The sequence below is a fragment of the Aspergillus viridinutans genome (assembly GCF_018404265.1).
Source record: "Aspergillus viridinutans IFM 47045 DNA, scaffold_2, whole genome shotgun sequence".
In the NCBI taxonomy this organism is placed as follows: Eukaryota; Fungi; Ascomycota; class Eurotiomycetes; order Eurotiales; family Aspergillaceae; genus Aspergillus; species Aspergillus viridinutans.
This window is the reverse complement of record NW_025091218.1, coordinates 3493042-3507810: the sequence shown is the minus strand read 5'-3', so window position 1 is coordinate 3507810 and position 14769 is coordinate 3493042. Positions and strand designations below refer to the sequence as shown.

The 14769-nt window shown below is 50.7% G+C and overlaps 7 protein-coding genes across 7 annotated transcripts; 5 read left to right on the top strand and 2 right to left on the bottom strand.

The window, feature by feature from the left end:
• Positions 1-2: 2 nt before the first annotated feature.
• On the top strand, positions 3-4412 carry Aspvir_004646 (chromatin-binding protein RAD9; the record flags this gene model as incomplete). The annotated part of the gene is made up of 2 exons (XM_043267870.1): positions 3-62; positions 132-4412. 2 exons carry the CDS (start codon positions 3-5, stop codon positions 4410-4412), a joined length of 4341 nt encoding a protein of 1446 aa, XP_043123805.1.
• Positions 4413-4863: 451 nt separating this feature from the next.
• Aspvir_004645 (mitochondrial 54S ribosomal protein bL27m) lies at positions 4864-5751 on the bottom strand (the record flags this gene model as incomplete). The annotated part of the gene is made up of 1 exon (XM_043267869.1): positions 4864-5751. One exon carries the CDS (start codon positions 5749-5751, stop codon positions 4864-4866), a length of 888 nt encoding a protein of 295 aa, XP_043123804.1.
• Positions 5752-5932: 181 nt separating this feature from the next.
• On the top strand, positions 5933-6383 carry lcl2 (the record flags this gene model as incomplete). The annotated part of the gene is made up of 2 exons (XM_043267868.1): positions 5933-6107; positions 6190-6383. The coding sequence occupies 2 exons, from the start codon at positions 5933-5935 to the stop codon at positions 6381-6383; spliced, it is 369 nt and encodes a 122-aa protein (XP_043123803.1).
• Positions 6384-6904: 521 nt separating this feature from the next.
• Aspvir_004643 (scramblase family protein) lies at positions 6905-8638 on the top strand (the record flags this gene model as incomplete). The annotated part of the gene is made up of 3 exons (XM_043267867.1): positions 6905-7263; positions 7323-7494; positions 7553-8638. The coding sequence occupies 3 exons, from the start codon at positions 6905-6907 to the stop codon at positions 8636-8638; spliced, it is 1617 nt and encodes a 538-aa protein (XP_043123802.1).
• Positions 8639-9257: 619 nt separating this feature from the next.
• On the top strand, positions 9258-9832 carry Aspvir_004642 (E2 ubiquitin-conjugating protein UBC7; the record flags this gene model as incomplete). Its single annotated transcript, XM_043267866.1, has 2 exons — positions 9258-9504; positions 9579-9832. 2 exons carry the CDS (start codon positions 9258-9260, stop codon positions 9830-9832), a joined length of 501 nt encoding a protein of 166 aa, XP_043123801.1.
• A 345-nt stretch (positions 9833-10177) lies between these two features.
• On the bottom strand, positions 10178-11694 carry Aspvir_004641 (putative meiosis-specific topoisomerase Spo11; the record flags this gene model as incomplete). Its single annotated transcript, XM_043267865.1, has 7 exons — positions 10178-10651; positions 10704-10775; positions 10840-10920; positions 10978-11064; positions 11123-11231; positions 11288-11354; positions 11406-11694. 7 exons carry the CDS (start codon positions 11692-11694, stop codon positions 10178-10180), a joined length of 1179 nt encoding a protein of 392 aa, XP_043123800.1.
• Positions 11695-12306: 612 nt separating this feature from the next.
• Positions 12307-14704, top strand: Aspvir_004640 (terpene cyclase/mutase family protein; the record flags this gene model as incomplete). Its single annotated transcript, XM_043267864.1, has 4 exons — positions 12307-12513; positions 12585-13048; positions 13113-14558; positions 14614-14704. The coding sequence occupies 4 exons, from the start codon at positions 12307-12309 to the stop codon at positions 14702-14704; spliced, it is 2208 nt and encodes a 735-aa protein (XP_043123799.1).
• Positions 14705-14769: the final 65 nt, after the last annotated feature.

The following is a 14769-nucleotide window of genomic DNA, read 5'->3' as shown; positions in this document are numbered from 1 at the left end:
TAATGGAGACACAAGATGACAGCATCGACATTGCACAGCTGCAACGCGTCGCGCTGGGGCTAGTGAGTTGACACAGCTACTCAGTGGCGTTCCTGACCTCGTCCGTACTAACGCCAATCATCATTCGATAGGACCTTGCACCATCCCAACTCCTGCTGGACGAATTGGAGACGATCGATTCTCCTGCTCTTAGGGTACCTGATGATAATAATCGCGAAAATAACCAAACCTCGGACTTTGATGCATCGTCCACTAACCAGGAAGTCGTTCGAAAGTTGCCGGTCAGCTCGATTCCTCGAGAAGAGCATGCTGCTGTACCTTTGAATGACCGGAAACGGTTGTCGGGGTCTAAAGACACCCCGGAAAGTTCTCTACCCGTTGGACATACCGCGAAGATGGGTTCCGTAGACGGTGTCCCGTCAGACACTCAGGTCGTTTCGCAGTCGGTGTTTGACGATATGATCAGGCAAAACAAGGATGCTACTAGAAATGCGTCCGACAGCAATGTTGTGGAGCGGGCTACATTGGCGACTTCGCACGAGGGTGACAGTGGCCATATAGATCTGTTGTCTGGGTTCGAGAATACAGGTCCCGATCTCATCAATGCAGAGGACGATGAAGAGCAAAACAGCTCCAAGTTAGGAGAATCATCGCCCATGCGCTACCAACCGGACCTCTTCCCTGAATCTCAGCGGTTCTTGACAAGCACGCCAGCGACAGCCTTCAAATTAGGCCATCCCGAGCGTTCCAACTCCGAGACCCCATGTGTTTCGAAGAATCCTCTTGCATCAGACATTCAATCAAGCGGTGGGGTCATGGCACTGAGCCAGGTGTTCAAGGCAACACAGGCTCCGTCGTCTCCATTGGTCTATGGCCAGCAGCCTGACCTCATGTCCGACCGACCTTCTCCAAATCTCCCTATTCAAAGTCGTCCGCTAGGCACCGTGCTATCTTCTCCACTGAATGCGCTCGCCGCAACCTTTCCACAAGACCGCTCCGAGACACCAATGACCTACATCAGCATGAAAGAGTCTCAGGCAAGACGTGACAGGATTTTGCAAGAAAGGATGACACGTTCCGCGGAGCACATATATGCCGAGGATCAGAGCGACGGCGAGTTTGAAAAGGAACCTAGTTTTGTGGAGCGTATCATCCGCCAGAGAACGATCAATCAAGAAGCTTTGGCGCAGTTTGCTGGGGTGGCAGCCCCGGCAAGAGTGTCAAGCCGACGGCGAACCGGCGAAGAAACCTCTTCTCCATCCAGCAAGTTGAAGCAACGAGATCAGGCAGATGCGCCCAAAAGCCCTGCCTCCCGTGCCGATCCTCACAAAATTGATACGGAAATTCAATCGGGTGCAATTAGTGAAGCCGAAACTGAAAATGGTGGGGACTTGGCACGATCTCAACCTACTCAACAGGCTCCCGGTCTCTCGACCGAGGAAGACAAAGAGAACTGCAACAATGATTCGGAACATTGTCTTCCTATTACAGCTTCTGCGCATGACCGACTTTCTCAGGCACTCTCTCTACACGACGATTCGTTGGCCCAGGAGGATATTCAACTGTCTCGAAGTCCTGACCGAAAAGCAAGCGAGCCTAATGCAATATCGGAAATCATGGTTGTGAAAGATTCTCAACAATCTCCTCGGCAAGAAGACCATGGGCAGCAGGATAAGATTGTCACGAATAGTCCGTGGCATCACAGCGAACGGCCTCGTTCCCGGGTCCGATACCACGGTGATCCCTCTGACCGGGATAGGATTATTTCATCCCCCACAAGGCCTTTGGCATTGCGCTCGTCTCCGCCTCCCCCAGAGTGCGAACTAGACCAAGTGCTACACCCGGCCCATCTTAACCGCGCAACGACGCGTAGTCGGTCAAGCTCTGCGAGTTGTCACGACTCCTCCAGTCAGCTTCCAAGGGACGCATCCTCAGCCCAGGGAGTTGCGACAGCGCAATCCAGCAATCCAGGCAGCCGAATGGCCAAGGGAGCCGAACCCAAGAGCGCAAGAGTAGATCCTCGTGAAAACCCCTCCTCCATGCCCTCTCGAGTGGCTGAAACACCTGTACCCCAGCGTCCGAGAAGCTTCGGCGATGTAATCCCGACGACGAGCATTCCTGAGACTAGTCCGAACACAATCCACAATCAGAGCTGGGCAGACGATGTGGGTAATGACCCTATGGATAAAGAGGATGATGACCTGCCCCCTGCTTATCCTATTGAACAAGGGCGCATCAGTCACTCTCAACCACTTGTTCCTGAAAGCTCGACCCCAACTAGGCCTTTCTTCACTGCCAAAATACTCTCGAGCCCAAGTGGGAGACAGCGCAGGGCACTAACAGAGATAGCTGCCGATGCTTCGCCTCAAGCTGGAACTGCTCTCGTCGATGTTGATATTGGCATTCTCACAGCTGATGATAAGGAATTTAGTTCTGTGGTCTCCGCGTCCCCGATTCCACCGAGGAAAAAGCGGCGTGGAAATGGGCAGAACGTATATGCGTCTGATCCGATATTACCGTTCACGCCTCGTATCGGTTCTCAGTATGCTCAATGTCAAAATGGCGAGAAGACCACGGGACAGAGTTTGCAAACCGAAGAGTTCGTGGACAAGTCTGAATCGAGCTCCCTAAAAAGATCAAGATCTTCCAAGCGAATGGGAACAGTATGGGAGGTGGAGGATACTCCTCAATATCACGTCTCCCGCAAAGAAAGGTTGAAAAAACTTCCTCGCCCTCGTGCTGAGGTAGACTCAGGGCCTCGCCCGCTGGAACTGGTAGAGAATATGAATGTGCATACTGAGGAAAGAGAGGGTCTTTGTGAAGGAAGTCTTGAGGTCCCACAAGATAGAAGAGAACAAATGAAGGATAAGTCCCCAGAGCCAATGCAGTGTGACGACTCCGACCTAGTCAGTCGGCTCCATGGAGACAACTTTCCGATCGCGCTGAATCAAGTCATTGCTCCCTGGAGTGGCCAGAAACGGGCATATTATCCTGCAACTTGTGTCGGCAAGCCACCCGGCATCTCGCAGTCGCGAGTCTTGGTCAAGTTTGAAGATAGCGTTCCCCTTGAAGTGCCGATTGGCGCTGTGAAACGACTGGAATTGAAAATCGGTGATGCTGTCAAGGTTGACATGCCCAATATCCCCAAGGTGACGCATATCATTCGCGGCTTTGAGGATAGGGTTAGCGCCGAGGACCTCACAAAAGCTGCCTCTGACGGGGTCCTTCCAATCACCGACGTATACGGGTATACTACTTTGTTACTCGGACCAAAACAACGCAAGAGCCTCCCAACCGGTGGGCTGACGGGGCCTGACAATCTCATCAAGGTTCCCGTAGCGCGGATCTATTTGGACACGATCTTGTGGAATCAGCTCAAAGATCGAGCTTTCACCTACAGTTCGGGAGCTACGCATTCCGAAAGCAGGCTTCAAACGCCTTCTGACAGGTATTCCACGCCAGCCTCTCCAGGTTCGCGGCTACCGCGAAGCATTCGCTTCTTGAACGGTATTTTCGCGGGCATGGTGTTTGCTGTGTCCTACGGTGATAATGATGAAGCCAAATCCCGTATCACGAAGATGATCCTGGACAACGATGGGAGCATCCTGAAGGATGGCTTCAATGAGCTCTTTGAGCTACCTTCGCACGCACCGCTCACGACTCCGACAAAATCACCAGCGCCAGGTGCGAACTGTGACAATGGGCAGTTCCGTCTGGCAGCTAATGCCGAAGAAGTGGGATTCGCTTGCCTCATCGCTGATAAGCACTCTCGCCGGCCCAAATACATGCAGGCGCTGGCCTTGAATATACCTTGTCTATCAGACCGCTGGATTGAGGACTGCATTGCCCAAAACCGAATCCTGGATTGGGAAATATATTTGCTCCCTTCGGGCGAATCTATATATCTCAATGGAGCAACGAAATCAAGGTTCTTGGCTCCTTATCCGGCTACAACAGCGCGACTACCGGATACCATTGCAGCTCGCCCCAACTTACTCAAAGACCAGTCGGTGTTGCTTGTCATGGGTCGCGGTGGGCGATCAGATGAAGAAAGAAGAAAGGCATACATTTTCCTCACGTACGCCTTGGGTGCTTCTAGAGTTGAGCGTGTGCCTGACCTCAAGTCGGCGAGAGCAAGCCTGGACCAGCAGGCCGCAGCTGGCACTGGATGCACCTGGGATTGGATCTACGTCGACGGCGATGAGATGGCGTCAGCAAAAGCCACGATTCTTGGTTCTTCAATGCCCGGTACACTCAAGTCTCAGTCATTTAAAGGTACGAAGAAGGGCAAAAGGACTGAGCTGGTTGAGTCTATCGATGGCAGCGATATTGGCTTGAGTACCAGTGTCAAAATAGTGGGCAATGAGTTTGTTTGTCAGAGTCTCATACTCGGGAGGCTGTTCGGGCAGTGATGTCTCCCTCTTTCCTTCCTTGACGGCCTTTCCGTGCCGTCCTATCTTGTTGTGTCGCTATGGGTTTTCTGCATCATATGCATCGGAAGCTGGAGCTTTTTGTTTGGTTAATGGATGTGATATTCCCTGGTCGAAGCGAGCCGCCAATGCTCTAGACTTGTACAGATACCCCTGCATTCTTCTGTTATACATCTCCAAATGCCGTGTTTCTTGACAGAGCATCTAATTCTCGCTCTTTGGAACAAACCAAATTAGAGAACAAATACAATTCAGGTTTACGATGCTGATCCTGTTTGCTGTTCGTTCGAGGACTGGGACACATCATACAATCTGAGGTAATTTGGTCCATGTGAGAATCTCTATAATACAAGAAACACCGTAATCCCCACGAACGAGTGATACAAAGAGCTCTGATAATATGTTGCTGAAGGTAAGAGAACTTATCAATCAACTAACGGCCACCCTTGCCCTTCTTCGCGCCCTTCTTCTTGCTCTTAAGGCTCTTCATCTGGGCAGCACGTTCGGCCCTAGCCTGCCTCTTTCTCCAGGCCAGCCAGCGATTCTTGCGTCTATGGGGCTTGGCGGTGATGCCGGCCTTCTCAGCAGCGCGACCAATCTGCCAGTTCGCCTCACGGTACATGTATCCAGGACGCAGCTGGGGGCCTGTGGCGGCATTGGCGGCCTCCACGCTGGAGACCATAGTGCCATTTTCAATAGTTGCAACCAAATCTGACTGAGCAGCGGCTTCTGGGCCATCAGTGAGGCTAGGGACCGCGATTCTGTTCAACTTCCGTCTCGTCGGGGCGTTCCGCGGTGTGGGCAGCTTTCCTTCCTTCTCGAAGCAGACACCAATGTACTTCCGGTCCCGATGCCGCTCGGGATCGAGGTAATATCTCACATAGCCAGCCTCTGTGGCGTAGATGGTGTGATCTCTGCCCATCGCACAGTTCTCGCCGGGGAACCACTTCGTTCCGCGCTGTCGGAAGATAATGCAACCGGGGACAACATATTCACCACCGGTTCTCTTCGCGCCGAGCCGCTTCCCAGCAGGATCACGGGAGTGTCGGTTTGCAGTACCCTGTGTAGCATGAGAGGCGTGACGGACATGAGAGAGAGGGAGAAGAAATTTCGAGATCGGAGACGGTGCGGAGATTGGGGTTCGTTGGAATAGTAGCGAAGATCGAGGCGGGTGGTGTATCGCCTGCGACGAGCGGAGGGAAGAAGCAAATGTGCGTTCGAGCGCCCGGAAGGGCACTAACAGTCTGGGCTGTAACATTGTGGTCTGCACAGAAAGTGGTGTCACTCCGATGCCCAACCGGCGAGGACTGCGGAAGCTCATCGCAGTTGGAAATCCGCGACTTTTTCCTACAATCTTGGCGGAGAGTCACGTGCCCTTGAGATAGCTGGCTTCAAGGGACGACGGTTTGTTGTCGATTCAGCTATCAATTACTGGATCTTTTATATTTCATTTTCTTCTCCATATAGATCAACTAGCTCTTTATAATTAAGTACCAAACACCATGCTTTCTAGCTGGGTTAGATGCCTCGGGGCTCTACTCCTTCTGGCCTCCGTCGCTCAGGCGCAATTCCAGTTCTTCGAGCACATGTTTGGAAATGGTCATCAAGAACACCATCAACAAGGCACACAAAACTCTGCCAGCGACAGTTCAAGATACCAACAGCTATGGGAAGGAAGTGAGTTGTCGCACAGGATCTTGCCTCTCAATCAAAAATTGCGGACAAAATAGCTAACGCCTTCGTTGCGCCGCTTTATCAGCCAACTGCAACAAATACCTCTGTCCGGGGACGCTCGCATGCGTTGACTTTCCTCATCATTGCCCATGTGCGCATCCAAGTGTCGAAGATAAGGTTGAATTGGGCGAAGGAAGCGCTGTCTGCATCTCGAAAGGAGGCTACAAGCCTGGGGAGGCGGCGCGGAAGATTGAGTTGGCTCGGAAAGGTCTATTGTAATCATACGAATTGAGTAGGGCATCAACAGCAAAGGCAAACTTGTTTCTTGCAGCGAGACTTTATCTTGTACGTATATTCAATCTCATTCCAGCGTTCTCCGCCATTTGTTTCGCCGGCCGTGATGTGGAACTGTGATGAGCTCGGTCAGTACTACGAGACGTTCCAGTTGAGTGGGAACAATACATTCTTTCTCTACAAAATCGGAATGGGCCTCAGACTCGTCTGGGCCTTGTAGGATTCATGATAGGTTAAAGGGTATAATCATGACACTTGTTGACTGTGCGCCTCTTCTGGTTTCTTCTGCGTGGCCTCTTATCTCCGCTTAATCCCGTGCGGTACGAGAGTACAATCGAACTTCGTCATTCCTCTTTGCGCCGCCACAGCTCGACATTTCTTCCAGCTACTAGAGAGGTAAAGGTGTTCGTCTTCATTTGCGGAAGTTACAGACGGATTTACTTAACTCTCAAGAAACCAACATACGTCAAGTCTATTCATCCACACCCCCTCGAGTAACCACCTTTATGTGGAGGTCAAGACTACGAACGCCTCTTATAGGGTCGGTGGCAGCGCCTGGCCGTGCCCCCGCGAGCTCGTTCACAAGAGGACGTCGGAGCCCTCGAGTTCCGCGAGATTTGACACGGAGATCAAGGCCCATAGCACATAACAGAGGAGCACTCTCTCCACAACAATTTGAACAAACAACTACGGAACCCAATAGGCCAAATCCGAACTACGACCCCGCCCAGAACACCTTACTTTCTCCCGTTCATATACCAGAAGATCCCAATGGCGTGCTCAAGGAGACACATCCGGCCATGGGGATATTGGCAAATTCTGGTTTGGTTATACAAAGACAGCTTGAGTTGATGAATGTGATGATGTATGCAGCTTCATATGTCGCAGGAAAGGGTCATGTCAAAGCTAACCAGGGATTTTCAGCGGATTCGAACAGGCGAACAAATACGCCATCATGGATGCAAATGGAAACCATATCGGCTACATGGCCGAACAAGAGAAAGGCATGGCAAATATGATGGCGCGACAGTGGTTTCGAACACATCGAAGTTTTGTGACGCATGTGTTTGATCGGCACGAAAACGAGGTGCTTCGAGTAAGTCTATATCCTTTTGTGGAATTGGACCAGAAATGATTCTTCTAACGCCTTTCAGTTCCACCGTCCTTTCTCTTGGATTAACTCTCGCATTCGGGTATACGACCCTCTTGATATTGCCAAAAGCACCTTCTCGTCTTCACCTGCTGTCCAGACTGGACCTTCAGGATCACTTGTCCAAGCTACGGGGGGCTCAAATGCACGAGTTTCGCCTTTGGGATTAGACGATATGCGTGTCATTGGAGAAGCACAGCAGCAGTGGGCGCCGTTACGGCGGAAATACAACCTTTTCACCTATCATCACTCCCCTGTTGGTGCCACAGAGATGCGAACTCAGAGGTTACCTCTTTCACAGACCGGGTTATCAAATTCGCAGCAGATGCAATTGACGCAGACCAGTGTCAGCGGTCAAGATGTTGGGGAATACCATCAGTTCGCCTATGTCGATGAGCCCTTCTTGTCATGGGACTTCTCTCTACGCTCGGCAGACAGCCGACTCATTGGCTCAGTCAATCGAAATTTCGTTGGCTTCGCGCGGGAATTGTTCACAGACACAGGTGTTTATGCTCTTCGCATGGATTCTGCGGCTCTTGGATCCGAGGATTCGACTGCACAAGCAAACGCGCCAACTGGAATGACTCTGGATCAACGGGCAGTAATGCTGGCCACTGCGGTCAGCATTGACTTCGATTACTTTAGTCGTCACAGTGGTGCTGGCGGTTTTGGCTTCATGCCCATCTGGTTCCCCGGCATTGGCAGAGAGGCCGCTGCCGGTGGTGCCGCTGCTGGCGAAGCTGGAGCTGTAGGTGAGGCGGCCGCGGGCACCATTGGCAGGGCTGGCGCCGCTGGAGGAATTGCCGAAGGTGCTGCTGCAGGAGCTGCAGGAGCGGGTGCGATGGCTGGTTACGATGCATTGTCAAGAGGCATGGCTGGAGACAGCAATCCACAGCATCCTCCCTCACCCGAGCAGCAGCCATACTCGGCAGACCAGCAATCATCAGTCCCCGATCAAGCAGGCCCTTACGGGGATGTATGGGCCGAGGACCAGGAGGATCCTTTTTCTCGCGGGCCTGAAGATACCTGGAACATTGAGGAGCCAGATGATGAGGGCGAAGAAGGGAGTGACGACAATGACTGGTTTTGATGATTGCGATAAGATTATACCCCTGGCATATGTTGTACCTGCTTATTTCTCATGGTTCTCGTTAACAATGGGAACTCTCGAGATCATTCTCCATATAGATTACAGATCGCCCCATGTAGATTAATAATGTATTATAAGTAGATATTATTTCAATGTGAGACTGTCAGGCCCTTCTTTACCTTGTCCTTTCATTAGATGCAGCAATCAGCGACTCATATTGAACTTATGATCAGTCTTCAGTCCTTGCGGGCCGATCCTCGGGGAAAGCCATAGTAAATTCTTTGCCGGGTGGCAACTGGCAAAGTCCGTTTCCATTTCTGTCGTCAGCTATGGAGTACTTGGACTAATATCCTCCGGCAGCATTCTCCAATCCTTCCACTGATCCTCCATCTCTAGACCGTCCGCTCTACTCTTTGCAGGCTTAACTATAACTAGAAGTTATTCAGACAGCGTCCGCATTTGGGGAACGGGATCCTTGAACCCCACACTGATCACCACTTCTCCGCAGCCCACTTCCACGGCTTCGGCTACAAACTCAACGCTTTTCCTTCTCTTTGTCGCTACGTCTCAAAAGTCTGCTCGCTCACTTTCCTTCGATTTTGGATCTTCGATTTACACAATGTCCTCCGTCGCACAGAAACGTCTCTTTCACGAGTATAAGAACTTATCAACAAACCCACCCGATGGCATCACTGCCGGTCCGGTCAGCGAGGATGATATGTTTCACTGGGAGGCCTTGATTCAAGGTCCTGAGGGTACACCGTACGAAGGAGGCGTGTTTGCAGCAGAGCTCAAGTTTCCCAAAGATTACCCGCTAAGCCCGCCAACAATGAAATTTGTCGGTGGTGGGGTGTGGCATCCGAATGGTGAGAAATAACGTGCCTCTTCTCCGTTCACTCAACATCGAGTCCAAGCGGTGACTGACATGTCCTCCTAACAGTGTATCCCAACGGAACCGTCTGTATATCCATTCTTCATCCTCCCGGCGATGATCCAAACCATTACGAGCATGCATCCGAGCGGTGGTCGCCTATTCAGAGTGTGGAAAAAATCCTAATCTCCGTCATGAGCATGCTGGCAGAACCCAATGACGAAAGTCCTGCCAACGTCGAGGCGGCAAAAATGTGGAGAGAACGCAGAAGCGAGTATGAGCGGAAGGTTCGTGATGAGGTCAGGAAAGGCTTGGGTCTGTAGGGAACTACATGCGGACGCGCTGGATGGATATATAAGGTATATATTCCTGGGGCTGTACATAACGCTGTGAGCCATGCTCTGCTACGAGTTTTCGTGTCACTACATGTGGCACTCCTAGCATCGAAGCGTGGGTGGTTATGAGATTGGGTCGGATAAATGGCGTTTCTGGTGTGTTCCCGATGTCTTATGTTCTTTTCAATCATTTATATCACTCAGCATGTTGCTTTCGGCTTAATGTTTGTTCTTATTGTGTAACAAGTTGACGCAGAATAGACCTCTTGTTTCATCTACATTCCATCAATTGTCAATTGAAAACTTTATGCGACAATCCGCTGTCCCGTTGTATCAGCTTGGAGTGGTCATCTCCTTTTCAATCCACCCTTCAAGTCCTTCCTGCCGATCGTAGAGAATCTCAATCTCCGCCTTCAAGTTCAACATGAGCATCTGCTGCAGTTCTGCGCGCCATTCCTGCTCTGGTCCATCTTCCGCCCACACGGGATGGTTCGACAGCATTGCAATAGCCTTCTTTCTGTCCCTCGGGCTCAGGCGAATGAAAGCCTCGTCCCCGAATGAGTTTGCGCCTCCAATGACATCTGATGTTCGGAGTCCCAGCCAGCGAAGCTTGGAAACATTGAGCCTCTCGTTGTCGCGCGCATGCGCCATCGAGCCATATTTATAAGTTGACATGATCGCCATGCCATCGGGATCACTATCGACGAGAGCGTAAAAACGCGGGGCTTCCTCCTCGGGGAGATGTCTAGTCTCATCAAACAGTCTTCGAACAAAGGCTCGCGTGCTCAGGTCCGGATATCCTTTTCCCTGTGTTTCACCGTCGGTTTCTACACCGTGGTTCTAGCCTTGGGAAACTTACTGTTACCAATACACCTTTGCCTGCCGCCGCTCTAGTGTGGTAGCTGCTTCTCGAGAGTCGACGATAGACTGCCTGGGAATGGTATGTTACCACACTGTGGGCAGCGTGAGATACGTGCTGATATATCCTCTCTTACTTCTTTTTCCAGGATCAAGACCCATTTCACTTCGGAGGCGTCGATTGCTTCAATGTCTTCTGTTTTCGGTATCAGGACATCCTAGCTCATATCATCGTCATTATCATTCCCGGGAGAAGTGTGAATATTTTGAACTACCTTGGTTGATAAGCGAGCGTCCACTACTTCACCAGCTTTGGTCATCAGACGATAATATCCCGCAACAAGCCCTTTGGCTACCGCTTCCTGTGCCATCTGATGTCAGCTGGACATTCGAGTCAAATAGTCGGCCTGAATGTATTACCACGTTCAACGCCCGTCTATCAAGCCCAACCGTATGAGCAATATCATCAATTATCGTGTCAACGATTCGCTGAGAACCGAAACAAGCTGGATCGCTGTAATAGATGTCTCTGTTGCTCAAATCAGCCAGCGCTCGAGGCTTACCTTATTTTCAGATAATTGATACCTTTTGGAAACTACCAGACCAGCTTGGATTGCCTCCGCGATAACTGCTATTCCTCGGATGATGGCAGCTGACAAATTCAGTTTTGATCCAGATCTTCAAAGAAAAAGATGTTCCGTACTAAACTTCCAAGCCTCATAAGCATTCCTACCCGGCCAGCTGTAGGATGATCGTATTTCTTTCTCGTCGGTCTCTAGAGCAAGGTTCTCGGGATTGATGGAAAAGGAAACTCCTCTGGATCTTCGTTTCAATAATGTCAAGGTCGGTCGACCGTCTGGTGTCCGTAGCTCATCGAGAAGCTCTATGAGTGTATTGTCAATAAACGTCTGGACTCGCTCTTTCTGGGAGTGCTCCTGATTCGTAAACAGTCTAGCCGAGCTCGATTCGGCATTGTCCAGTGTATTCTCCATTGCTAGCAGTCAGCTCATGGTCGTGATAGATTGAAGAGAAGAGTGGATGGGCAAGTCAAGTGACTACGTAGTCGAGACAGCAGTGAAGGGACTCGGGGGCCTCACGACCTTTACTGAATCCAGGAATCCTCGCTGATGCCATGGTAAGTCCCATTATATCTTACCAAGTCTTTCTGGACTGCTTCAATGTATATTCGATTCTTTCAAACGCGAAGAACTATATTTCTTGCCTCCAGCCACTATCTAGTCTATAACCTGGGCCAGAATAAGAATATACTCAGCAGCTGTCAACAAAACGACTTCTGCACACTTTAGTCTGTCTACCAAAGCGCTGTTAATTTCTGTTCCATCCACAATTTTCGTCCTTAGAATACAGATGGAGCAACGATTCAACTGTGTTGCCTGATGCGTATGTTAATTTGTGCCCCTTGATGACTAAGCATATGCATATCAACATCCCGGATCTACATGTGATCTGCTGTTAAGCATTGGTGCCTTTTTTTCATTATTTCCCCTGTTCATCGTTGGCACATTCATCAGTTGACAAGTAATAAACTAGATCTCAGCTTTTACGGTAGAATTTTAGGATTTGAAGTTCTCACAAGGCAGACAATGACGGGAGGCGCCATTGCCCCGTGGAGAACTGCAGCTCAGGGTCAATTGAGTCCAGACGAGAATGGAGACCTCAAAACAGACCATTCAAGATGGAGGTTGCTAGATGATCGGGGCCGCCAGACCTGGCATTACCTGGAGTCTGATGAAGAGAATGAGAAATGGCCTCAATCAGTCGCTGACAAGCATTTTCTGGGACTCCCTACGGTAACCCTCTCATCCCTGCCGACACAAAAACCGCGTGTTTGCCATACACAGAACTGACTATTCTACCTCAGGGACTTCCAGAGCTGCCGAAAGCAAAAACTCCACTGCAATGTGCTGAGAATGGCTTGGAATTCTTCTCCAAATTGCAACTTCCTCCAGGCAATTGGGCCTGTGAGTACGGAGGTCCGATGTTCTTGCTGCCGGGCCTCATCATCACGTACTACGTGACCAACACCCCGATTCCGCCGGAGTATGCCACTGAGATCAAAAGGTATCTCTTTGCTCGTCAGCACCCGGAAGACGGCGGCTGGGGCTTGCACATTGAGGCGCATAGCTCTGTCTTTGGTACTTGCATGAACTACGTGGCACTGCGCTTGATTGGTGTCAGCGAGGACGACCCTCGTATGATTAAAGCCCGTGGGCTCTTACATAAGTTTGGCGGTGCCGTATATGGACCTCACTGGGCGAAATTTTGGCTTAGTGTCCTCGGTGTCATGGAATGGGACTGCGTCAATCCTGTCCCACCTGAGATTTGGTACGTTGCATTCCATCCGCACATTCTCTTGTAAAATATCAACGAGAGCCTAACAATAGTGTAGGCTGCTTCCGGACTGGGTTCCTTTTGCGCCTTGGCGGTGGTGGATCCATATACGTCAAGTGTTCTTGCCCATGTCGTACCTATGGTCCAAGAAATTCACACACCCTCTGGACCCGCTCACGAAACAGTTGCGTCAGGAGCTGTACACCCAGCCTTACGACTCTATCAATTTTGCAAGTCACCGGAACTCAATCCACGAAGCCGATAATTACTATCCCAAGACCTGGCTTTTAAACCTGCTCAACCAACTTCTCGTCTCTGTGTGGAATCCCTACCTCCGAATTTCTGCGTTGGTGAAACGCGCAGAGGATTGGACCTGGGAGTTGATTAGAATGGAAGACGAGAATACGGACTATGCAGGCTTAGGCCCTGTGAGCAACCCGATGAACATGGTAGCTTGCTATGTCCATGATGGGCCAGACAGCTATTCAGTTCGTCGCCATCGTGAGCGTCTGAATGATTACATGTGGATGAAGAATGAAGGCATGTTGATGAATGGAACCAACGGAGTACAAGTGTGGGATACTGCTTTCATCACGCAAGCTATTGTCGTCGCCGGTTTCGCAGATGACCCCAAGTGGCGACCAATGCTCACCAAAGCCTTGGAGTTCCTTGAAGATCATCAGCTTCGGGAGAACGTCCCAGATCAAGAAAAGTGTTACCGTCAACACCGAAAGGGTGCGTGGCCGTTCAGTAACAAGACACAAGGCTATACAGTTAGTGATTGCACAGCGGAGGGTTTGCGGTCGACAATCCAACTACAGGAGATGCACAACTATCCAAAGCTGATCTCCGCGGAGCGACTGAAAGACAGTGTCGACTGCTTACTGCTGATGCAAAATCCGTCGGGTGGCTTCACTGAGTACGAAACCACCCGTGGCTCCGAGAAGCTGGAGTGGCTCAATGCTGCGGAAGTGTTTGGCGGAATCATGATCGGTTATGACTATCCCGAATGTACCACCGCTTCTGTCACCGCGCTTTCGCTTTTCAGCAGATTTTACCCTGACTACCGGGCCGACGAGATCAAGGCCGCGAAAGACAAGGCTGTGAAATATATCAAACGCGTGCAGAGACGGGATGGAAGCTGGTACGGATCTTGGGGAATCTGCTTCACCTATGCCGCCATGTTTGCCCTAGAAAGCCTGGCCAGTATCGGGGAAACCTACGAGACCAGCGAGTATGCGCGCCGTGGCTGCGAGTTCCTCCTCTCCAAGCAAAAGGAGGACGGAGGATGGGGTGAGTCTTATCTCAGCAGTGAGAAACATGTGTACGTTCAACATGACAAGTCTCAAGTAACGCAAACTGCTTGGGCTTGTCTTGCACTAATGGAAGCGGGATATCCACACAAGGAGCCACTGCAGAAAGCCATGAAGCTGCTCATGTCACGGCAGCAACCAAACGGGGAGTGGTTGCAAGAATCCATTGAGGGCGTTTTCAACCAATCTTGGTAAGAATTTGTGTTTGCAAACTCATTTTCCCTGCAACAGCTGACCCAGGCCTAGCATGATTTCGTATCCCAACTACAAGTTCTACTGGCCCATTCGAGCTTTGGGTCTTTACAGCCGCAAGTTCGGCAACGAAGAACTGATGTGAGACGCTTCTGGACAAATCGTTCATACACCTGGCTAGTACGCAGAGACTCCAGGGTGTACCATACG